Here is a 26161-nt window from a genome sequence, read left to right as displayed (position 1 = left end):
TTTCTTGAGTGAGAGCCACAGGTTAATACTGTAATTTTTTTTTTAATGCATTCTTTCCTCCCTAAAATGCTCATTGTACTCTGACGTCAAACGGTGTTATGAGCCAGTGGTAACACACATTGTTCTGCATAGTATATGTCAGTCTTTTGGGACATTCCTTAAAATGACTCATACAAGTTTAGCTTATTCAGAATATTCATAAAAATGTGGAGAGTCACCAAAAGCAGTTGTAGACAAGAAAAAAATCTGGCATTTTAACTAGTAAGTTGACTCAATACACTGCAACGCACTGCACATGACGGTATTCCCATTTGATTGGTGTGTGGATACGGTTACCTCCCAGTAGTCCTTATTTACTTTGTGGGCCAGTCTGGGTGCCAAATGAAACTATCCGGGATGGGTCAAGGGAGTAACCGTGGGTGGTGCAGTTTCGTACAGGCTGTGGGTAGACGAGCACAGCTTAGAACTGCACCCTGCACGACAGTACCTGGGGAATGGGAGAGACGTTGTGAATGTTGCAGAACTAAGATGTGTTGATTCAAGTTCTGGCTGTAAAGTGACCCGGCATTGAAGATTTCTGTTCAGAACTCAGTGCTGCTTTTAAGAATCCTGTATCAGCACCGTGAGCGGAGAACATGGGCACCTTAAAGAAGCACAAACCTTGCATCAGCAAGGCAAGCTACGTACGACCACATTCTGATGCGGGCAAAACTATTGGTATGTTTGTTTACAATGATATGTCATAAGCCAAAAGTCTCTTCTGTGAAATATGGATTAAATGGTGGATGCAGATTACTCTTGCCAGTTTCAACATTTCACAGAGTGTTGTGATTGTTTTTATAAAATATAGGGTACTAATTTCTTTGGCTGCATGCGTAGCACTCATGAATCACACCTGCATATAGTGTGGTAGGGTCTGTTCAAATCCAAAACATGCATATTCTTGAACGAAAGCAGAAAACATAAAACCCCCTGATCCAAGACTTTGACAATAGCAGTGAAATCATCTTCCATTAGCTATGTTAAGCCTCTTGCCACAATAATCAGAAAAGCTGAATGCAAAATAACAAAGTCCATTATATGATATGGGAAAAATGGAGGCAGTTGAAAAAGCTTATTTAGTTGTTAAAATCATACACCACTGTTAGCCTTTCTTAGGAATGTCTGTATGGGGCATAGGTAGTCGTCACAGGGTTTTAAGTTCTCTGAGAACAGGTAGGCTTACAGTAATAATGGTAAATAGATAGAATGGTAAATGGACTGCATTTATATAGTGCTTTTTTTTTTTTTTTTTTTTTTTACTATTATGAGTATCAAAGCGCTTTACAATCTATGCCTCACATTCACACACCGGTGGCGGAGGCTGCCATGCAAGGCGCCAACCAGCACACTGGGAGCAATTTGGGGTTCAGTGTCTTGCTCAAGGACACTTGGATGGGGTCAGGAGGACCCGGGGCTCGAACCTGCAACCCTCTGGTTGCCGAATGGTAGAACTACCTCCTGCACCACCATCGCCCCCAATGAGCATCTGTGAGGGGGGAAAAAAAAGATCATAGGCCTAATTAAAATATTATTGCAACAGTGTAGTTGCATAATACCTTGATTCCAGTTATTGCTTTTATGGAATTTTCACAATGAAACCTAAGCTATTGTGTACAGTCATGCAATTCGGTCACCGTCAGACACCAACCCAACCACTTATCAATGATCATTTTAAATCTGTATTAACCAGGATATCTTAAGACACCCAAAATCCATTTCATATCATTGCATTTAAATTTCATACGCAAAAAAGTGTTGGTGTATCTGTTTCATAGTGGCTGTCCACTTGTTACACGGATATATTCTACAGTAGTATTTTGATCACAATTCATTAAAATACACATTACAAGGTTTTACCTCAGTCTGTCCATTTGGCTAAAGTTAAAAAACATCAACAGGATTTCAAGTGAAAATGTGACTTTAATGCATATGGAGTTAAGCATACCAATACATTACACATGCATAATCTTTATATAAAAGTCGATGAGAATTTTCCAGTTGGCAAACTACATACAAAGCGGAGATGTGTCAAATGCACATTCCTGCTGACGGTGACATCTTGAGGCGAGAGGGTGACCCACTAATAAAAATAACTTAAAAAGTGTGGTGGGTATAAACTTCATGACGTCTGCCCATTTCTCTTCAGAAAGGAAGTACGCTCTAATGGAAACACAGCGTGTCTTAACTGGCTGGACTTACACGAGTGGTCCACAGCATTTGCCAGCGTCAAAGTACAATATTGATCTATTAATGGCTATCTGATCTCACGTCGTACAACACAGAAATTTACATAAGCGTCCTCATAATGCCAACTTTTAAAACTGCTTTACATTAGAAACATTGAAGTTTACAAAATAACACTGCATAGTACATTAAGACTTTATTCATCGAGTTAATAGTTTTTTTTTACGTTTCTCTAAAACATCCCTACCTTCTGATGCAGAGGCTTTCACATTTACAGGCTACAAAGTTATCGATCGCTTTGAAAAAGTTGCTTTGTAATTCTGTCTCTTGTATAATTCTATACATTATATGTACACATTGTGATCCTTCATGATTCATGACAAGTGTTAGGAAAGGTCTGTGCTTTTAAAGCACACAGTGTTACGTGACTTTCCTTTCACAGTGAAGATAAAAGCTCATCAAATTTACAGCATATAAAAAGCAGTTCGTACAAGACAGCTGAAGTATATTCTTCTGTTATGTGCAATGCAACTCTCTTTAGGTTCCTACAGAAATGACCATCTTTGGTAACCATATACTTCAAATTACAGAAATTCCTGGGAAAGAAATTGTTACTATTACACTGGATCCTCTGTTTGTTGTTGTTGCTGTGATGTGCACAAATTGTGATTTGCAAAACAAAATACTGATTGTAGCATGGATATCGGAATCCTACTTGACATCACTAAAGTCGATGGCAGATTTTCTTCGGGGTCAGACAGTGGGATCCCCCTGCCCGTGCCGAGACTGCTGCAGCTGAACCACCACAGTTTCCACGGTGACCTCCTCACTGCCGCTACTGTCCATCTCGTCGTCGTCATCCTCCTCGTACTCGGACGACTCCAGGTCCCGCTCGTGGTAGGAGAGCGAGGCCGACATGGTGCCGAAGGACTGGGTGCTGGTGGAGGCCAGCGACCGCAGCAGGGGCGTGTTCTCAGAGGCCTCGTCGTCGTCGTCACGGCTGCTGTCGCCCTCGTCCGAGTCGGACTCCGAGTCTCCCTGGGACGGCACCACCTTCTGCTTGCATACGGGACACGTCTTCTTCGTCTTGGTCAGCCAAGGGTCCACACACTTACAGTGGTAAGCTGGAGTGTTTATGCAGGGAAGGCACGAAATCAGTCAATTTAAATAACAGTCAAGGGCAGAGTATACAAATCCAGACCAAGACTTTGTTTCAATCAACCAGTTGGGTGTAAAGAGCTACAGTCACAGAATACTCCACTGGTTGGTTAAAACAAAATCTTGATCTGGATTTTTACTTTCTGGACCTGAAATTTGTACGCAGAAATTCTGGGCTCCCTGACAAAATGTAAGCTTGGGCCCCCCACCCAATTTTATATATAATTTTACATAATCAAGGGCCTCATTTGAGTCCCGGGCCCCCTGAATCTGCCAGGGTATCCCTGCCCCTCAAGTGCTGTTTATTGGTAGTGGAAGTGCTTGTTTTTGTCAGAAACGCGACTACGGTTGTCCTCACCGTGTGAACAGGGCAAGATGCGTAGCTTGTCTCCTTCCTCGTACTCATCTAGACAAATGGCACAAACATCATATGCATCCCCTGCAAGAGGAGGGATGTGTCACTGCCAGTCTCCGGTTATGCCTGTAATCACTGCATCAATTTCAACTTCAACAAGCACAAAATCACCTTACCGAAGAGACCACCTTATTAAAAAGGAGTTTAATTATTTATGATGGGAAAGAACTGGAAGTGAGCATGAAGTATTTTAGGCATTTCCCTCTGAAGTGAGAGGATCTCATTAGAATTTTGTCTGTTCTGTAAGTTCCAGAGGCCTTGGAGTAACACAGGAAAATGCTGCGTGCACTGCTATGCCGGAATTCACCACTTTGCACTCCCTAGAAATTCCAGAATGTTTTTCCTGATCCTTTCCCCGGCAGAGGCAACTCTCTGATGTCTTTCGGTGTTTATGCAAGTTATAAATGAATGCGCTTTGCCTCCGTCTCAGGGACGAGGCCAAGACCACATGTGACCATATATGGCCGAAGCATTAATTGCGAGTTCCCTCTGCATTAGGAATTCGATTTTAGTCCCTGAATGTGATTCTTTTGTAGACTGGAAAGAAATTATTCGGAAAGGAGGTGGGGGGGGGGGTAGTTTGCAAAGGAATCACAGCGGCTCAGAGACAGGAAATACTGAGGGGAACTGTTATATTTAGATGTGATCTGAAGGAGGACATTTTGGCCATTTCCAGTACTACGGCAGATTCAGAAATCAACAAAGCACTAGCGGTAATACCATGTACATTAAAAAAAAGCTACAATGTGCTCTTCGATATATTTGACTCTGGAAGTGGGAGCCAAAATCCTAATTCGCTTAAACGTGCAGTTCAGATCAGATTCAACTTTGTCATCATGCAGAGCACAAGTACAATGGCCTTGTTTAGGGTACACCAGAGGGCGTTTATCCATATTTACACAGATTTGCGTCCACATACATTAGGCAGGTGTTTACTGAAATGAGCACATCTTCTGAACAGTGCCATTTTTGGTGAGGGAAGAACCGCCGCTTGGTGTTTAGAGAAGCAGGCAGATTGTCTTTTCCATCTAGGGTCAGGAGTCTGAAGCCACTCCCCCTCCGAACTGTCACTCTGAGGCCTGAGGGAAAGGTCCCGTCACGTCCTCGGGAGCAAGGCCTTAGGAGAAATAGTGACGTGGGGGTGGGGGCTGGCCGGCAGATCCGGAGGCGAGCTAATGTCTTGCTGTGGCCCAGATCTTCCGAGCAGAGGGATGTGCGGCAGTAACAGGCAGATAGTCACACCTGACGCAGTAACGGACACGTCCCGGGGGGGGGGGGCAGATGTAGATGGGGGAAGTGGTGTCAGCAGGATCACGGTGAGCATCAAGCAGGATTTTAACTACGCCCCGGGGGGGGAGGGTCTAGGTCACTTCTGGGTCTTCTGGCCAGACAGAAAACACCAGCAGCTGGGTCCCCGAGCCTTTAATTAGAGACGGCTTCCTGTCGACACAGCACATGCTGCGGAGCTGCACAGTCACAGTCCGGCCTCAGCGCAGTGGAGTTCACCCCCGCACCAAGGAACAGCAGAGTCAGGGAACACCCTGACTCGTTAACAGGCGAGGACACGTCAGGAAAATGGCGTGGTGCAGTTCTGCGCGTCATTGTAACACCACCTAGACTATTAAACTATTAACTTGTTAATAGATAACTTATACACTACTGCCCAGCTGTCAAATACAGGCACACCTATATTTTAACATCAGCCTTCATCGCTGATGCTGGGCCGGCCCCTTTCCCTGTGGTACCGCCCGCAGGTCACGGAGCCAGCTGGAGTTCTGCGTTCAGGCATCAGCGTCAGACGGCGATCTCGCCAGACTCCAGAGTGCCACTGAAAATGGCTGCTACATTCCTGCTGCCAAATACTTTGTTCTGCCCACCTCTCAGCCGCCAGCTCACATTGACATCATCCCTTAGAGGAAAGGGCTGTCGTCTGGCTCCGGGAAGAGGGGCAGGTTACCGCGGTTACCCTCATCTGGCCCCCTTGCCACGCTTTGTTTCGTTTCACCCCAGTAAACCGGAGCCGCATGCCATCTCTTGTGCCGAAACACCCCCCGCCCCCCCCAAAAAAAGGCAGCACTATTCTGCTTTGGCTGTTTTCTGGTTTCTTCCAGCCAAAAGAGCAGCATTAACTTGCTCTTACACCCCAATCCAGTCACTCCCTGAAAGAATCATGTGACAGGTGCAACAGGTTTTACTTTAAACAAGGCAGTGCGGTACTGCGATACAGTCAAAACAGCCAATGGGAATTCAGTTCATCCCCACCCATCCTTGCGCAGAGGGATCAGACTGTTTTTTTCTTCCTCTAACTGAGGCAATTCAGATTAAGTACCTTAAGGATGTAAGAGCAGAGCCTCCTGGGACCTGGGGCTGTCTTGCATCAGTGGATAAAGACATTAAAAAAAAAAAAAAACAGGCCAAATCATTCTAAGAAATACGTTTCTTAAAATGGGACACCTAGCCTGTTTTTCTAATGTGTGACCTTGAAATGAAAGCCTGCCATGAATCCTAGGTGTGAGAAACCAGTGCAGGTTATAATCAGATGCTGACAGAATTGCAGGAAGCTGAAGTCGTCAGCCGGACACAGGAAACGACGGACGATGCCTCAGTCAATGACGTGCCTGAGTAGAGCTGACTGGTCTCATTCCATCCAGAAACCGCGGTTCATGTTAATCACCCCTCCCTCAGCAGAGCCCCCCCCTTACCTTTCTTGTATTTATGAATGGGGATTTTTTTCAGCTGATCTTTGCGGAGGCGGCTTCTTCTTGCCCTGTGTCGGTCCTGGACAAACTTTGTGATCTGAAACACAGGAGGCGCAGATGAGAGCGGCCTTCCTGTCGGAGGAAGTCCGTCGGGGAGCCAAGCTCGTGGGTGCCGGGGTTTCCTGGCTGAATGGGCACGGGTGCAGACGCTCGCCGCTTACCATGAAGATAACGATGAGGATGAGGCAGATTCCCACTATGATGAGGAAGGGGATCAGGTAGTACTCCAAGGGCAGGGTGAATTCGGGCATGAGGATAATGTGGCCACTAGGGGCAGTATGAACAAAAACCGATTGGAGGGCGTTAAAGATGGCACTGCTGCTGTAGCCCTGCAGGGTAAGTGCATTTTATAATGTAACCCACATACACAGAGCCCACATCTTACGCAGTTCTGAACAATCGTGGTTTGAAAATATATATTTAAAAAATGCTTAAAATACTAAACAAGATGCACTATTTCAAATTGGTGCACAAAGTGCTGAAGTGTGAGCTTAGTGAGGCGCGTATCTGTGCACTCTGTTCAAACATCCACTGGCCAGCATCCTAACAACACATACTTTTTTGTCATTCTTCCCCAAAACAATACATTCCAACAACTATTGTACTGTTTTTACATTGAATTTACATCGAATAGGTGCAGTTCTGTAATCTAGGCATGATTTAAAGTGTACCACAGGTTGGGAAATAGGTGTATATGCAAATTAATAAGCCACTTTTATGTAATGGTCTTACGCTTTGGAGGATCGCAGTGGGTTGTGGAACCAATTAACCGCGTAAGATGTAGAAATACTGTATGTTTTCACAACCCAGCGTATGTACCGAACAAAAACGACGGAAAAACACTTATTTCCTACTAAATTTTGCAATTTTTATATGTGAAAAGCAATATGCTGTGGTATATCAGGTTATGGTCTACATATAAAGCAATGAGTAATAATAGTCATAATAGAATATGGTAATAAACTATATGGCCATAGTAGGTGGACACCCCGATTAATTAGAGGGATTGCCTAGTTAAGCCACACCCATTGCTGACACAGGTGTGTAATTCAGCACACAGTCACATAGAACAACAAACATTAGCAGCAGAGTGGGTGGTTGTACTGAAAAGGTGAGTGACTTTCAGCTGAACAACATCATAGGACGGCATCTTTATGACAAGTCATTTGACACATTCCTGCCCTGTTAGAGCTGCACCGGTCAACCGCAAGGGAAGTGCTTGTGAAGGTCAGAAGGCCTGGGAACATGTTCAGTTGTGCAGTGGTGGGTCTCACAAATTCACAGAAAAGGGACCCGATCACCCAGCATCTATACCCAACCTGATTGGCAGGAGATCCCACTAGGAGTGTCCCAGCATGTAATGTAAATCCTTCCCAGAAGAGTAGATGCTATCATAGCAACAATCGGCTAACCAGACCCTTGATTTCCATACACCCTTGGTATCCACAAACTTTTGGCCATATAATGTAGGCAGATTCTGGGCCCACCATAGTCCTGTCCAGAATAAGCAGTCAGAAGATGGACAGATACGGAAAGAGGTGTCTAATTATACAGTTTCAGCAGGTTTAATCCAACATCACAGCACACGTTGTTCGGAGTTCCACGTTCACAGAAAACAAAAAGCCACTCACCCTTTGTCATATGTGTAATCTTCCTTCAGGGAATTGGCCGTCTCCTCGCCAACGAAAACTGACGGAATGTCTATCTGCTTGAAAATATCCACTGAAAGAACAACCAGGGAAACAGTTGTAATAGAATATCACCACCATTAGTGATACTGGCTAAGTTAAAATAACACAATGCTTAACACAAGATTTACTTGTGTCTGTAGTTATTATAGCCATCACTCCTCATTATTATCCCGTACATATGCTAATTAAGGTTTCCTATTAATGAAGTGTTCTGAAAAACATATGTGCCTGGATGGCTCACAGCCATCACAGTTGTGTTGTTTACGTGGTCCCTGCAGCTGTCACAGCAGGGTGTCACTCTCACTGTCACTGTCAGATTCCTACTCTCTTGGCTGTTCTCTCACCGCTTGGACCGTGGAAAAGCATATGCGGGTGAGAGGCCGGGAACGTGCCGAGGAACCACAACGCGGATGCTGCCAGTACGCTAACATAAGTGTGAGAGAGTGAGAAAGGCAGAGAGGGGGGGCTGTTTGTCTGGAAATGACATAAGCCAATTAACGGGAAATGTCTTGGAAAGCACTGCACTGCACTGCATATTAGAAATATGCATTCTTATTTTCAATCGACATAACTGGTTGATGGATGGATGACAAATTTGTGGAGCACTGCTGATTCAGATTCATCGTCACATCACAGTTTACACATAAGAAGTTCACTCTCTTTTATGTTATGTAAACTATAAAAAGATGGTGAACTTGTGTTTTTAGCTTCAATCAACAATGCACTATGGGAGCACGAGTACTCAATGCTACAAATCAATGGTGTATTATAGTATACAACTAGAAAGATAAATAAACAATAAAATATAAGCGGGAAGTAGAAGGAATAACAGAGTCCTGGATGAATAGGTACTGGGGGGGGGGGGGCGTTTTAGGACTTAGAACCATTCAACAGTCTTACAGTTTGGTGAAAGGAGGTGTGATCATCTGCTTGTTTGGGATCTGGATCGTGATCTGATCTGGCCCCTTTTTAAAGCCCCAGTAAAATGAAATCAGTACGTGTGCATGTTTGTGTGTTCTGGAGCACTTACAGTCATTGGATCCCATGCTAATTAAGTCATCCGAGTCCACATTGTGAACAATGGCGGCCTTGTACCCAGCCTTCTGCGCGTTGAGAACCTGGAGGGGGACAAGAGCTTTATTACAGTCACTGAGGTCCCGACGCCTTCACACCCATGCCGATAACTGGCAGCGCTTGGGCGTTTCGTTCATATAGCCCGATTTTTACAGGCTGCTGTAATGAACCATTACAACTCCAATAATGACCTTAAGAGCACTTACTTTAACATAATGAAAAAATGGTTCTCCGGAAATAATATAAATCAGTAGGCATCTTAATTTTTTTCTCAAGTTTAATGTCAGCGAACAGTAATTCATCAACAAACATTCAATTTAACAAGCGACTGTGACACCCCCCCCCCCCCCCGAATATACTGTGTCAATGTGAATCCATCGTGGTCTCAGTGTGAACCCGAGCAGCACTCATAAGCCAAAGTGAGAGATCGTGGTTAACAATGACAACGATAACACCATAAGAGACACATCCAGGCCGCAGACTGTGACAGGAATATGGGGGGGAAATAAAGCACACTGACATCAGCTATAATAACTTATAATACTGCTAACGACAAAAAAAGCATTTAGCTGTTAATCTAACAGCCTCTCTTGATGCTTTCGTCACTTTACAGCAGACGCCGCTTAAAGAGACCAGGGAGCCGCTCTTGTAGAAGATAAAGAACGTCTATAGCTGAACAGGGTCATTGATTCCTTCAGACAGTGTGGTCGCCATTAGAAGCAAATTAGCTTGATGGCTAATTTGTAGCTAGTAGCTAGGAAACCACCAATTAGGTGCACGGACAGGCATGCTCTGTGCGTGTAACGCCCATGTGTTACTGCCTTGTGGAGCCGTCGCCGCTACCAGAGACCAAACATCTCATTACGCCTACTTCCGGCTTCCTGTCATGTGACCTCCCTCCACACGTCTGGTCGTAAAATGTTCGTTAGCTGCCAAGAATTCCCTGGAATCCGAAATGCTTTCGCGTCCTTTCACTGGCTTAGGTAAACAGATGCATTCCCCTGATTTATGTCCTACACGCTTCTGTGGGTGATGTCGCAGGAGATCAGAGGGCCGGCACTCACAGATTAACGACGCCCCGTCAGAACCCAGGCAGTGAAAATTACCCAGATTTCCCTCCATTGGTCCTACCCCAAGAGACTCCTAAGCCCCAGCGGACAAACAGCACAATCATGTGAAATCAGCTGGGGGCACCAGCTTTCCTAGTGCTTTGATTTATTTGGCATTTTTATTTCTTTTATTCAAAAAAAAAAATATCATACATACATTTTAAAAACACATCGACCATATTTATACGTCTTAACGCAGTTCCGACCCGTCCTGGAAAACTTGGAAAATGGTCAACCAACTTTCCAGTCATGGAAAACGCATGGAAATTGAGAGAAAACGTAAAATGTCCTGCAAAAATATTTCAGCAAACAAATACTGCCATATGAAGTTTTGAGGACGAGTGGGAAGGTTAAGCAGACATGCTGCTTTTTTCAAACGATCATTTCACTCGAATATGAACGTAGCGTCCTTTGATTAGTTGCAAAAATTAAATTACTCTGTTGTTTTAATTCAGTTCATTGAACAACTAGATTAAAAATACACGGGTGTCACTGTACATCTGTTAACACGTCACAGGTGCCAAATGTGAGTTTAAATTCATTAAACCTCTAAAAGGGGAGGGTTTTCATTTCATAACGACTGAAAGAGCGAAACCTTCGAACCGGCAGCTGGAAGTCAGCCTGGGTAAGACTGTACCCCAGCTGCAGGGGAGGATGTTTGTACAGGCAGAGATTAGAACGTCATGTACGCTGTTGCCATGGCAGTATGACCCAGACCTTTTATATGGGAGGGGGAGGGGCTTACATTATGTTATATCAATGTAATTCTACCTGCCTGGCAAGTTAGTTTGCTTACTTAGTTTGCCAACTCGAATTGCAGGGTGATCCTACCCCTCCCCTAATCTCATTTGTTTTATACAGAAAACTACGGCAACTTCTGCAAATGATCCATAATGCATTTACTGAAAGCAATAGGTCATCAAGTATGATCTGCTGGCTGTACGTTTCACAAAAGCCTGAAAAATGGGCATTAATACCAAACTCAGAGCCACTCCTGGCAGCACTTAAGCTCCCCCACCCCCCTCTAAAAACACCATTTAAAGCAAATCATCAGTCTGTTTGCAGGCTCCTCAGGAAAAGATGGATGTAGCTGATAGCAGCAGTAATTACTGCGGTGCCTTAAAGCGTCGCTATAAAGGGCGAAATGCAGGCACAGAGCATGCAGACTGCCCCGCAGACCGCCGCTCTCCTGAAACACGCCTCCTACCACGTGGGGCCACCAGCCCCCCATCACCACTGGCTGTAGGACACACCCCCCGGTTTCTATGAATCTCCTTAGTAGACCAGCTAGGCCCTTTAGATTAGATAAATCCAGCAAGTCACAGGACGAGCCGGAAACCAGCCATAATTTAGGGCTGTTTCAAAATTGAACTGGACGCTAGATTTGTGTGTGTGTGTGTGTGTGTATTTTGATATTGTGGGGACCATTTTTTTGCTCCCCCACAAGGGGAAACTCAATTTAATAGAAATCTGTGACTGCAATCAAAAAAGTAAAATTCTCAAATGTCTTGTATTTTATTTTGTTTGGTTACTTATGGTTAAGGTTAGAACTGGGTAGGCGTTAAGATCATCATGTTGGAATTAGGGTTTTCCCCACAGAAATGGATGGACGGTCCCCACAAAGATAAAAGTGTGTGTGTGTGTGTAAACAGAGCCACAGACACACAAACACAGGCATGCAGGCCCAGACAGACAGACACACATATACACAGACACTTATGTGAGATCACACCCACCACAGTGCTCTCCCCTCTCTGCGAGTCAGACGGTGTGTAGGATATAGACCACGGCAGTACAGAGTGCAGAGGATACCACAGCTGAGATATAAAACATAAACCATTATGGTTTCTACACCCCAGTTGCACAGCGTTACGCCCATGTATCGGCGCAACTGGGACTCTATTAGAGACCACGCCCAAAGGCACAGAATAAATGCTCTTCCCTGCTCTGGTCTCAAAGGTCTTTTTTATGTCACAGTGTTTGATGAGAAATGGCAGCTTTGAGTCATGGTCTTTCAACCAGGTTTAATATCAGCGAAGAACAATAAGATCTCTATCCACAAAGCAGACGCTCCCTGCAGTGCTGGTAGCCCAGGAGACGGGTGCAGTGTGTGCAGAGTCCTGGCTAGGATGTGGGAGGGCAGTGGGAGGGGCCAACTGAGACCACGCCCCATTTATTCAGCCAGTGAACTGAGGGACGCACTCCTTGGTTCCCCGTCCTGAACCCCCTACCCACAGCAGTGGGCACTTAGCTGAGACTCATACAGAGGACAGGATGTTCCTGCCCCACCCGCCCCACCCGGTCTCCGATGACGGACACCCTTCAGACCAACACATCATCGCTGTGTTTGGCTTCCTGGCATAGGATCCTGGCTCTGCTTGTCCAGCTTAGGGCCAAAGATGAGTATAAGATGCATAGATGGATCGTAACAGGTTCCACACCCATTAATTTGACCCAAACACAAAGATTACTTCCTGTGTTATACCGATATACCTCCGTGTTGCCATTTAGACCTTGTGGAGGCTGTGGGGGGGCACCTGTAACACTGTATGATAGCTCCACCCACTTCATAGATTAGACCCCGCCCTCAGATGCGGTGCACCCAGAGTAAATCGGATCTTGACCTTGCCTGCGGGACACCTTGCACTGTGCAGGACCTGCATGCGTTATTTACGGCTTGAAAGCCGCCGTCTCTGGCCACTACTCGCACGTTACACGGATCCACAGCCCCAGACAGATCCTGCCCTGGGGATCTACGTTCCCCCGCCATCCCTCTCACTGCCGCGTTAGGCACACTGCACATAAATGAGCTCTTGCCTTGTGAAGGTGAAACACTGGGGGAGGGGGGGGGGGGGGGGGAAGCGCTTTGCCACATTTTTCTGTGCGCTGACACATCCCCCCGCATTGACGCAGCTCAGGTGACATTACGCGGCGATCCTTTAAGGCAGAGTGCGATAAGGACGGCTTGGCTTGGTATTGACGCGAACAGACGGGCTCAGATACAGTCACTCATTAAAGGAATCGGAATGTGGGGGGAGGGAAACTGAAAAACACAATGAGATTAATGCTGGGAAAAGTGAAGAAGTTGCTGTGATCACATGCACACAACAACAACAACAAAAAAAATAACCAGCAATCAGAATAAATCAGCATATAATTAACTATTATGAATTTTTGATAGCACTATTATACTAAAACTTGAGGTAAACCATTTAAGAATAACAAAGAACAGCAGATAAAAGCTTTGTGTAAGACACAGGCTGTCAGCCCCCTCCAACACCGGCAGAACAGCATGCTTTAGCAATCCTTCCACCTGTCCTGCGACTGACAGATCACAAAACATTGTGAGGTAAACAAATATCTGTCTTAAAATCTAAGTTAATCACCCATGTGGATTAAAGTAAGCGAGAGCCGTGTTACAATCAGTCAATCACCTGCTCCAGCAGCAGGCTGCACTGCTCTCACTGCCGGCACTGCTCTCACTGCCTGCACTGCTCTCACAGCCTGCACTGCTCTCACAGCCTGCACTGCTCTCACAGCCTGCACTGCTCTCACAGCCTGCACTGCTCTCACAGCCTGCACTGCTCTCACTGCCGGCACTGCTCTCACTGCCGGCACTGCTCTCACTGCCGGCACTGCTCTCACAGCCTGCACTGCTCTCACTGCCGGCACTGCTCTCACTGCCGGCACTGCTCTCACTGCCGGCACTGCTCTCACAGCCTGCACTGCTCTCACAGCCTGCACTGCTCTCACTGCCGGCACTGCTCTCACTGCCGGCACTGCTCTCACTGCCGGCACTGCTCTCACAGCCTATTCTGGGATGTAGAGGGGCACTGGACAGAGGACACCCACCACGGGATGCCAGTCTACCTCAGGGCACACACTGCGAGCAACTAACACTAATCCACCTAACAGCTTGTGTTTTGGCTGTTGGAGGAAACCCAAGAAAAGACGGGGAGAACATGCAAACTGCAAAGACACAGAATCCGGACCCCCCCAAACCGCAGAGGTGTCAGACCCGACGCAACAGCAGCTAGGGGACGCCCACCTTGACGTCGAAGTTGCAGTCGAAGCGCTTGATGAGCACGATGAAGGCGCCACTGGAGTTGCTCCTCAGGGGCGGCGGCTCGATGGGCTCGCAGGCGTTCTCGGGCCGCGCACCAATCAGAAAGCCCTGCAAAGGGACAGCCAATCAGGAGGCATGGCTGTCAACCAGTGTTATTGTCGTCGTTGATTTTCTTAATTTTTAAAAAAATATATATTTTACATTTTCATTTGAAACCCAGTTTTAGTTTTAGTGGTGTGGATTTTATTCGTTTTTATTTTTTAAATATATAAATATTTCTATTTCTATTTAGTTTTTATATAAAGTTTTAGTTTAAGTTTTTAAAAATATGTTTCTTAATGGTAGACAAAAATGTACAGATATTGCGTCTGACAGTTAGAATCGTATATGAATACACAGCACACATTACGTACAATCCATCCATCCATCCATTCATCTTCTGAAACCGTTTGTCCTGCTCAGGGTTGTAGGGATCCAGAGCCTATCCTGCAGGCTACGAGCGCAAGGCAGGGAACAACCCAGGATGGGGCACCAACCCATTGCAGGACGCACACACACACACACCCCTATGGGCAATCTGGGAACTCCAATTAAAGATTTTTTTTTTTGGACTGTATAGGGAAACCAGCGTACCTGGAAGAATCCCCACAACACAGGAAGAACATGCAAACTCCACGCACATGAAGCCATGGTGGAGGTTCAAACTCTGGTCCCAGAGGAATAAAGCAACAGCGCTAACCACTGCACCACCGTGCCAACCATAGTTTAGTTTTCATTAACAGTAATAACCCTGCAGTGACCTGTGAGCACATAAATTTACTGTGATGGATTGTGGACGGGGGGGCAGTAGAAGCAAAGCAGGAAAAGCGGATCCCTCAGCAGTCGGCTGTTTCTGCTCTGAATTCTGTTCAGGCCCTGAAATAAAACCAAAGAGCGCAGGGAACTTTGTGCTGCCCCTGCTTCGGGTCGCCTCTGGTACCCAACAGGGGGCTGCACCCAGTCAGCAGTCACTCAGACCCTCGCACCTCATCTGAAAGGCAACAGAGCCTAAAAGACTGTCCAGGATTATCCAGGCCACGCTGCCCCCTACAGGCTGCAGCAACACTACTGAGACTAATATTATGAAATCAGGCAGAAATCATGCAGATTATAGTGTGGCTTCCTGTAAATATATAAATATCAGCAGTCTCAATAGATGGGTCTCTCTAAAACGAACAGAGTTGCTAACTGGGATATCAGAGTACGCTCACTTCTGAAAACCAGTCATTCCCTGTCATCTTCAGCTTTGTTTCGTCTGAATTTACAGGAAACAGGAAGTTCAGCTATCCGAATTCAAACATCACTGCAAAAACATTAACTTTTGCAGAAAACGTTCAGAAATGTAAAACACAAAAGTAATCCATGTCTTGTCTGTCAGTCAGACTTTATGTAAATTCTTTACCTCAACATCTGGCCTAAAGAAAACTGAAATCCACACCGTGCAAGCGATCGTGCTGAGAACTCAGTCATTCTTGCGACAGCAAATGTGAAATACAATCTGGGCACATAAACAAGTGCAAGCATTAGCTTCCATAAATAAAAGCTTATTTTAAAACATGGCAAGTGGAAAGGGGTCTTTTCTACCCGATTTCCTCCGCAACGTCATCTGTATCACCTGTTCTTTCTGCTAAGTGATTTCTTTGCCAATGCACCAGCTGAAATCTGTATCTGTATATACATGGGTAATCCAGGGTGTCTGAAGAGGGGTTCCTTCTGGGATTTACAAAACAACCCAAATCAGCAGCTGCCTCAGCTTCTGCATGTGACACTTGCGTTGATCAGTGCTCAACATAAAAAACACAAGTACCACATGGGGAATTATACTGCCTACACTGCCCTCTGCTGGTAGTATAAATCCTAGCTCTCCAGAAGGTCATTGACAGGAGACTCCATGAGACTCACACAGACCTCATCATGTGTGACCAGCCACACACAGAAATGACTCTGTGCCACGCCAGGGTTTATATTTCTTTTTGGGGGTTCACAGTTGTGAAGTGTGCTGTCTATGCTGCAATAATATCAGCTAGCAGATTAGCTCCTCTTGCAAACTCAAATAAATAAGCCCCTTTCCCCTAAATGGCTATTCTCCATAATGTGTCAGGTTATACACTAAATACCAGTTGAATGGAGAGGAACAGGCATGACAAGAGTGCAAGGTGTTTAAGGAAATGACCGATTGCCCGGGGGAATGCGGACGGCACATTGCTTCTGCATGTAGCTCTCCCCCAGCTTCAGTGACTCTCCCCCAGCTTCAGTGACTCTCCCCCAGCTTCAGTGACTCTCCCCCAGCTTCAGTGACTCTCCCCCAGCTTCAGTGACTCTCCCCCAGCTTCAGTGACTGTGAATATCTCCCCCTTTAATTCCTGTAAATACTTTGAGAGACTGTTCATGAATACATGATCTCGTTCGGCAGAAAGTGAGCCAAACTCTGTGTTTCCAGGACAGCAAAAACAAAAGACTAAAAAGAGGGAAATTACAGAAGCTTCTGCATGTTGCACAGATCCACAAGCTGATTATGGCCACTCAGAACAAGCGCCTATTATACAGCATCCAACCAAAATGCAGATTGCGTAAGTGTTCAGCCCCCTGAGTTTGCTACACACTGGTGATGCCTTTGGCATTTTAATAACCAACTTCTAGGTCATTTTCTCCCCAGTCTGGTCAGATTTGCTAAAAAATCATATTATTTCTAAAAAAAAAAAAAAAAAAAAACAGTATTTCACCATGGACTCTAAATAGGATCAGGACTGGGACACCTGGACACATTCACTTCTTTAATAACCTGCCACCAAATTGCATACCTGCCCCCCCCCCCCACAAACAGAGCCCTACAGCCCTCCACCCCCCACCAAAAAAAAATCACAACAATCAATGCATATTAAAGGTGATACGCAGGTCACGGTCAAACTGCCTCTTGCCAAACACCCCTCAGCCCCTGAAGGCACCTGAGAACCTGCCATACCTGTCAATATTTACCACAGGTTAGTAGCACCTGTGCAGGTGTTAAAATCAGTGCTGTGCTCCAGTGCAGCTCACATTAATGACAGGTAACGGTCTCCCTAAGCCAATCTGCAAAGAAGAGCCACTAAAACACCTGTCAAACCTGCACAACTACAAATCACAACAGCTACGGCAGTACAGTCTAAATGCTCCATATTTAAATGCAAAATGTTGTCGATTTTAGTCACGTTGGTCTAACACACCCAGTTACCCTAACCAAAATGAGCGACTAAAACAGGGGCTGGTGAGGGGATAGATTGATGGATTGATGGATGCATGCATGCATGGATGGATGGATGGACTGATAATAACAAACCACATTTTTTTTTATTGTTCTGTGCACTGATTTAATTCTTCAGTGACTCGAATCATTCGTTTCCCAACAACTCCTTTTTGTCTAAAAGCTAGAGTTATGAAATAATAAAATAAGCTAATAATTTGTTCAACAGACTGTCATGGTAACTTTTTGGGAATACGGAAAAAACGGGCACCACTCTGCACACAATTTGCATAATGTCATTAAAAGGTGCAGGGAGGCAAAATACACGGAAGCTGAAGTTCAGATCTTCAGCGCCACCTGAGCCAAGGAAACTGGCGTATCATCCGAGGAGGTGCATCACCGAGACGAACTCCAGCTGCTGATCCTATGGGAGACGGCGGTCGCCAAGGAAACGCACTCTGCCCGGCCGGGGGCTCCGGGTTTGATCGGCACCGCAGAGAAACGGCACCTGGCTAAGAGGAACCGAGGGCAGACGGCAGAAAGCGACGGGGTCCCAACCCACTGATTCAGACTCAAAAACAAAAAGTCAGGTGACAGATCACACTCCCCTTCATACCTGCCTGACGTAAGATCTAGTTCCCACTACACACCTGAGCGCTGAAACACATTATTCTTCTTACAAACCATAATATTATTACTATGAAACGCACTGAAGGGCATTTATTTCTGCAGAGCTTCCTAGTATATTAATTTGTCCCGAGACCGAAAGGCAGATGCAGTTCCAGCTCTCCAAGTCCATTTAATGCGAAATGAAAGCGTGTAATAGACCGAGTGCTCACTGCTGTATGAAGAGGCGGTGACTGATAATCAAGGATGTTAGGGTTCAGCCTCACTATGCTTGACTGAGACATATTTGGGGGGGGGGGGCGGCATTGTTCTGAGCCATCAATGGGTGATGGGGGGAGGTCAGTTTTAAAAAAAAAAATTTAAAAAAAAAAAAAAAAACACACACACACAAAGAACAGGTCTTACTCATCGATGATTACAGCTGTGACCCCCCAAGTGCCGATGCAAATAAATGTAGGATTCACCCCCTAAAGCGGATGTAGTGCTGGAAAGATACCAATATACTACATTTCCACTGATGTAACATGAGTGTTTTGACTCTCGTACTATACTGTCCATAAATCTACACTATTGAATGTTACTCTGTAAATCTAACACTGGGAGCTGGGGGGGGGGGTGTTCCCCACAGGTTCTTGAGGACAGAATATGACCTCCGTGGCAGTAGCACCAAAACATTCCTAGCATTTTAATTCATTATAAAAAAAAGAGCCAGTCCAAAATCCTGCCCATTGATGGAAGGTGGTTAATGGAAGAATGTTTGTTGGGGGGGGGGGGGGGCAAGAACAGCCATCAGGAGCTTGCAGAACATTGCCAGAGGACTACTTTCCATTTAGCTCTGCATCTGCTAACACAGCATCCGTTCATTATTGATGAAAACAACATGACATCTACAGTGTTACACTGTACTTCAACATGACTCAAAAAGCTTAAACAGACCCCCAACAGAGTACCTTACCTTTAGCCCTTCACTGGGTAGCCTGTAACCGAACCTAGCTGGCAAGTCATCAAAGTTCTCGGTTTTGTTGTCAAAGGAATACTGAAATAAAGAAGTTTTCAGAATTGTTAAAAACGATGCAACAATACAATCTAAGTAAATACTAAACGGTTTTACACACTATTGGTTTAAATCATATCGACATCTTTCCTTGTGTGACTCAACGAAAGCCGATAAAAAACCCAAATGCGAAGTGGGTTGAAGTAGCCAGTAAAGATCAGTGTGGATAATTCCAGACTCCAGCATTCTGAGCCTGAAGAAGGAGAAGCTCCTGCTCACCACTGAGATGTCGGCCTCCACGGGGAGGAGATGGAGGAGAGCGAACAGCTGCACCGTGAAGATGGTGTAGATCTGGGTGGCGGACAGCATCAGCATTGCCAAGGACAGCAGCATTGTTCAGAGCGCAATTCCTGAGAGACATGAGCAAATTTCTGTCTGAGTGCTCTCACAATCCAGGCATAGGTCTGATCAGTGTAGCTGTGAGGGAGGAACTAAAATCAGTGTTTCACAGACGGTCCACATTTTCCACGGACTGTTTGGAAAGGAGCTGGGAGGGAGCAAAAATGTGGCCCGTCTGAATGGCAGCTGGGTTTGGAAGCAAAAATGTGGACTGGAAGGGAGCAAAAACATGGACCATCTGTGGGTCCCCGAGGAGCGCACTGGGAAACACTGATCTAGATCTGCAGACAGACTCACATGCTAAACCATGAGAAGCTTTCCCACTTTGGTTATTGTGCTGAAATAGACTGAAACTCCCACTCTTTCAGATCCTGAATATTCTCAGAAGGCAATAAAAAAGCATCCAAATAAAAGATATATTGTAGCCATTAAGACTCCAACTGAATCATTTAAAGCTCAAATTCCTTAATACTGAATCAAAAAAAGTCACGCATCATACAAGGAAAATTATCCAGAATCACCTTTAATTTAAAAACGACAGCAATAAAACCATTTATATGACAGTAAAATCATTAGGAGCCGCCATCCTCACAAGGAATAAACATGAACTTGACACTTAGAAACACATTAAAAGTCAATCCTTGTGGACTTTTGTTACATGAAACTGCAAGGCGCTCTTTTAATTATTACATTTTATGAATAAGCATATTTCAGCACAGACGTCCGCACTGCATCTTCAGTTCACGTGTTTTAAAAACCCACTTGAAAATCCACACAGATATATTTAGGTCATACTGAATTCCCTGTAGGTCATTCATCTTCACGTATTAAGTCCTATTTTGTCCCCTAATTACTTAGTCACCTCCAGAATTTTGACTCTTTAATGATCATTTCTAATCACATGCTATTTGAATTTGAACCTAATTTACTCTGTATTCCTCATTTCAGAAAACAAAATGAAGTCTTTCTCCTGCTGAAGAATGTGCTGAATTTGGGGGACATTTCCCCCACTTGTTCAGAAGGTTAAGTACGTGAACAATTTCAACAATTGAGCAATCTGAACAATCAGATTATGTCCTTTGCTCACAGTTAGAAACACAGGAATTAGGTGTGTTCTGTTCAAAGTTCCAGTTTTAAGCTACAGCATTGGCTGTCTCATGTAGGAAGTTATTTTTTTTAGTCAGACCCTCTAAAGCAGTGTTTCCCAATCTGATCCTCAGGGACCCACACAGAGTCAATGCTTTTGGTCTCACCCAGCTCCCCATAGGGAGCTGGAAGGAAGCAAAAACGTGGACTGTCTGGCAAGGAGCTGGGAGGAAGCGAAAACATGAACCGAAAACATGAACCGACTGTGGATCGGATCGGGAAAAAACTGCTCTACAGTGATCCACTTAAGGCCATGTTGGACCAATGCAGGCAAAACCATACTGCTGACTAGTCCTTCCAGATCTGTCTAAAGCTCCTTTTCCATCTGCATCAATAAAAGAGGAGACGGCGTCCCCTGGGAAGCATGGCCCCGAATCCTGCAAAGGCTATCTTACCTTTCCTCTGCTGACAAAAGTTCCATAATGGTATTAAAATGAAGAAGGTTAACCCTGAATTACCTCCCAAACACTGTGAATCACCATGATCCACAGATGCCTATACCTCAGCTTGGTATGTTCCCTGAACTCACACCAATATCAGATCCCTCAAAGACAAATAGGTTTTCTGCATATCCATGCCTCTGTGTAACATACTGGTTGTCTTCTTGACGTTGGCGTTGGTGGAGACCAGCAGGGTGGCTTTATTTACGACGCACTGATGCCCCCAGCAACCACCGAGCCCAACATGAAGGCCAAGAAAGAAATCAAAACCATAAATCTGTGTCTCATGCATGACTAACAAATACGCTACTGGGCATTTCAATGGCTTAGCAACAGTAAGCTAATTGTACAGCTGTTTCTAGCACTTTTTTTTTATCTTGAACATTCGTTTTAAAAGTCCTACTGCATTTACTGAACTGAACTTTGCACACTGACAAAAGTTTAATCTAATCTAATCTAGATTTATTTTGTTATACAGCTAAAACAACTGTACCCATCACCTGTTTTTACACGAGTTTAAGGTCAAAATATCTAGTAATTATCTAACTTTCTAGATATATGTTAGATAACTAAGCCACCTCCACGCTTCCATAAAACTGTTGGTCAAATGTATCTAATGCCAAACTAAAATAAACGAAAGTATTTTGAAGAAGCCTTTTCTCCAAATGCCCATCCCCATTGTGTAAGGATGGGCTTACTTTGCCCTGATCTTATCAGCTGACTAGTTAGTTCCCATTTTCACAATGCATTCTTCAGGGAGCATTAACATGAGAGGAGCGCTCAGGGTTGACCTTACCAGTCTCTCCTTAGACTAATGCCTCGTCAGTCATCTTTGCCTGAGATTACTGATCAGAAACCCTCTGGCTGAGCAATCGTTGCTTTTCACAGAACTCACTCCAAAGCCGCAGCTTTTGTGGAGAAGAAGAGTGGATCTGTAGATACTGTTTTATCATTCATTTTGACCAACTGCATACATTACATAAAGGTGGCAGTTCGTTTTTGCTTTCAGGCAGCCTTTTCTTACAACACCCTTGCTTACAACCCCCTTATCTAGTTCCAGTGTACAGCATAAAGACTCAACACTACATGCTTTTCTAAACGTAAAGGGCATACATGTTTACTCGGCAAAAATATTTAGTATTATATTGTGGGATTTTGCTTATTTATTTGAGATACAGTGTAAGGCAAATCCAAATCACTAAACTGTCTGGAAGGACCCAAGCTATTAAGAGACTGATAAAGGCATCGTCGGTATTGCTTGAGATCTGGGCTGTTTTGCTGCAGTGCAACATATGAAAGGACATCAGCATAAGGAAGCAGGCTCGTCAGAAGGCCGCTTCTGATTGGCTGTCCGATCCACCCGTCTGGCACGCTGGATAATCTTACAATCTTATCTCACCGGCTAGCGATTTCATTCTGAGTTAGCAAAATTGCTTTTTAACGAACCATCTGCCTAATACTGTAGGATGATAACACTGTGTGCACGTCCAGATCATATTCATTTGCTAAGTAAATTAATAAGTATATTGAAAAAATATTCAGCCTTACCTATAACGCAGTGTAGATTATTATACGGCCGGTTAATTAAAAGACTAAACGCTCGACGAGACCAAACTAGATTTCTGCGTGTGATCTACACAGTTCGCCATCTGGGGCTGCTCTTCCCGTTGTAACTGCTAAAGACATTTAGAAACCAAACACACATGTGTTTTTTTTTTTGCTTTTACCTTTTTAGACGGACGTAGTCTTCTCCTTAAAAATCGTGGAACTGTCCGGGGCATTACAGTGATTTCAGTTCGGGTTCATGATCGAGACCAATCACACACCACTTCTCCCAGTCAAGCGCATTAGGACAGCTAAAAAGTCAACAATAATCACAGCGAGGGTTCAGCGGCCGGAAGTAGCTCGCCATTGGTCAGATTCCCGCGACGGCGCCACCGATTGGACAATTATACAGCCATTCACTTCTGGACCCGGGTCCAAAATCACCCACATACACGTGATGCGAAATGGAAAGCTAAATACTGCACGCAATCTTGCAGGGCGTTTTAATAAACCGAAGGCTACTTTCAAGCTATTTCCATAATGTGGGAAACCCCACTTTCAAGACATATAATACTAAAAATGTCTCTTTTATGTTTGCATCCTGCTCATCCTGTACTCTGTCGCAGGGTTGCCTATGTTAGGCCGCATAGGCCAGACGGTAGGGGACATTCCGGACAAGATGCTATTCCATCGCAAAGTATACAGGCACCCCTTGCACGCCATAAGAAATATACAAACGAGAGGAGGCCATTCGGCCCATCAAGTCCGTTTGGGGAGAACTTAACTAATAGCTCAAAGTTGTTAAAATCTTATCTAGCTCTGATTTAAAGGAACAATAGGACAGACGATAGAGCACACACACATTATGGACAATTTAGAGATGCCAATTCACCTACTTAGACGCAGAGGAAACCCATTCAATATGGGGAGAATATGCAATGCGGGATAGGTACATTACTATGAAATGTACTTGTGTTTAATGAGATTTTATTGTGTTTTAATGTAATAATTTTAATTTTGGTCACTTAATAAGACATGTTTTATTATGTCCTATGATGTTATAATGTGCACCTAGTGTATTGGGAATTGATTAGTTATTGTCTAATATGTATAAATGATACTGGAGGTAGTTACTGAAGGATCTTTTTGCAAAAACTGAGAATGTGAAAACTCCAGAAATATAAATGCTCCCTGTGTTAATAGCAGAGTCACTGTCACACCTGTTTAGAAAACCAGTCATGAGCATCAGGGCTGTTTGTTGCTCTGGGCTGGGTCTAGGTTCCTGGATCTAGGAGTTGTGCTGATTATGGGGCGTGACAGTTACTGGTGGAACGTGGACGAACAGCCTTGCAATTAGAAGCCTATTAAATGTTATTGTTCTATAATAGTTGAGTTTTGAGTACTGCTTGGAAAATGTCTGGTGTTTATGATTTGCCTCAAATGCTTAAGCTATGCCCCAACCGTGTTTCAGCAGTATAAGTAGTTAAAATTTGTCATCTGATACAATATATGAGTTTTTTTTTGCAGACTTGACACCCAAAAACATACTCAATTACTTGAAATTTTAGTCTTTCTAAAGTCTGACAATCTTCAATTAAGAATTGACTTCACAGAAAAGTGGGTATTGTAAATCCTAATACGTTACTCACAGGCGCCACCTTGTGATAGTTTGTGATAACTGTAGGAAAGGGTTCTTCCCTCCAACCATTCATAGCTGCTTATCCAGTCCTGGGTAGCGATGAGCCTGAAGCACGTCCCTGAAAGTACGGGGCTCAAAGGCAGGGGGCGCTCTGGACAGGATGTACGTCCATCATAGTACACCAGAACGTTTGTCATCTTTGAAAATGTGTCTTACATATATGTGATGTTTTTGTTAAAATGGTAATTAGTGATGAGGTGCTTTAACCTCAGGGATATTTACTAAAATTTCACAGAAGGAAAATGCACACTCTTGGATTAAATTGAGACAAGTCACACTTGTGAGAAAATTATGTCCAGCACCTTAACCTAAACAGGCCTTTTCCTTCCAAATGCGCTACATAGATTCACTGGTGTTCATAAAATCTGTTTGTTCTGTTACGCACCTTTTCTTTTTTATTTTCTTGGTAATTAACCACGCTCACTCTCGAGTGCTTATAAATTCTTAGCACTTACGTCATTGCTCTTTCTTCCCAGCAATTACAGGATCACCCTCTAAATTACATTGCCAGGATACATAGCTGGCTCGCTCCATATCGCTCTGCTGAATCTCCCTGTCACTATGGGAACCAAACAAAGCTCCTCCTGCCACAAAACTCACAACAAACGTGATGATAATCCTCAAATAAAAACCACAAGAATTCATACCAATCAAGGAGCCATCCCACCCCTCAATAACAGTTATACACAGAGCTGAACTTCCCACAAATACAGGCACTGTACACGCACACAGCCACGTCTGCATATTTATATGTTATATTCATTGTTTTTTACCTATTCTACAATGTTATTGTGGTTTGTGGCTCTGCAGACTGAGTCTCTGTGCTTGTGATTGGAAGGTCACCGATTCGAGCCTCGGCAGAACAGTCACGTGTCTGTGGGCCCTTGAGCAAGGCCCTTAACCCCCAGCTCCAGGGCTGATGCATGTTAGCCGACCCTGTGCTCTGACCCCCAGGCTATGGAGAGCAAGATGAGGTCGGTGAAGGGAAAAATTCCAGTGTATCTGTACTTGTTTGTATTGCTCTCTCCATTGTCTGCACTTTATTTTGAAATTACCTGTTTCATTGTCTTAAATCACTATATTCTATTGTTATCCTATTAAAATTGCTGCACAAGAAGAGAGGTCAGCAAAATATAATTTTACTGCAGTATAATGACAATAAATTTCTCTTATCTTATGTACAGTAGTATTGAGAGTGTGAACCAATGACATTCAGTTGCTGAGAAAGTCTGATTAATCATGATAATCATGATAATAGCACAATATTTGCACAATGCAAACTAATCTTAACTTTTTGAAACTTCATTAATTTTAAGAATTTACAATCATTACTCAGTTTATCCACAAGGAGTCATTGACTTCAGGAGATCGTACACAAAATGCCCTCCGCTGACCATAAATGGTACTACCATGGAATGGGTGAGCAGCACCAAATTCTTGGGGGATGCACGTCACAGAAGACCTCTACTGGTCAAAGAGCACTGCACCACTGGCAAAGACAACCCAACGCCTCCACTTCATCCGCAAATCAAAGATCGCTAGTGCCCCGGTACC

The 26161-nt window shown here is 44.4% G+C and overlaps 1 protein-coding gene across 2 annotated transcripts; it reads right to left on the bottom strand.

Moving 5' to 3' along the window:
• Window positions 1-1942: 1942 nt before the first annotated feature.
• rnf13 (ring finger protein 13) lies at window positions 1943-23230 on the bottom strand. Of its 2 annotated transcripts, none has more exons than XM_023844264.2 (10): window positions 23091-23230; window positions 19658-19788; window positions 19340-19420; window positions 14481-14606; window positions 9280-9367; window positions 8190-8280; window positions 6720-6825; window positions 6502-6595; window positions 3743-3823; window positions 1943-3350 (listed from the first exon to the last, which is right to left on the bottom strand). In XM_023844264.2, exons 2-10 carry the CDS (start codon window positions 19769-19771, stop codon window positions 2980-2982), a joined length of 1152 nt encoding a protein of 383 aa, XP_023700032.1. In that variant the 5' UTR covers window positions 19772-19788; window positions 23091-23230; the 3' UTR covers window positions 1943-2979. The 2 variants fall into 2 exon arrangements, with proteins under 2 accessions (XP_023700032.1, XP_023700033.1); XM_023844265.2 differs by having other exon boundaries at window positions 3743-3790.
• Between the last annotated feature and the right edge of the window lie 2931 nt (window positions 23231-26161).

The sequence above is a fragment of the Paramormyrops kingsleyae genome, chromosome 15 (genome assembly GCF_048594095.1).
Source record: "Paramormyrops kingsleyae isolate MSU_618 chromosome 15, PKINGS_0.4, whole genome shotgun sequence".
Classification (NCBI taxonomy): Eukaryota; Metazoa; Chordata; class Actinopteri; order Osteoglossiformes; family Mormyridae; genus Paramormyrops; species Paramormyrops kingsleyae.
The sequence above is the reverse complement of the archived record's forward strand: the minus strand, read 5'-3'. Positions and strand labels throughout refer to the sequence as shown.

Excerpts from the sequence above, each read along its gene's own strand:
- rnf13 (XM_023844264.2), bottom strand. The coding sequence starts at position 19,771 with ATGCTGCTGTCCTTGGCAATGCTGATGCTGTCCGCCACCCAGATCTAC. Across the intron at positions 14,607-19,339 it reads TACCCAGTGAAGGGCTAAAG|GGCTTTCTGATTGGTGCGCG; the intron begins GTAAGGTACTCT and ends GTCCCTTTGCAG. Across the intron at positions 6,826-8,189 it reads GATTACACATATGACAAAGG|TGGCCACATTATCCTCATGC; the intron begins GTGAGTGGCTTT and ends TACTGCCCCTAG.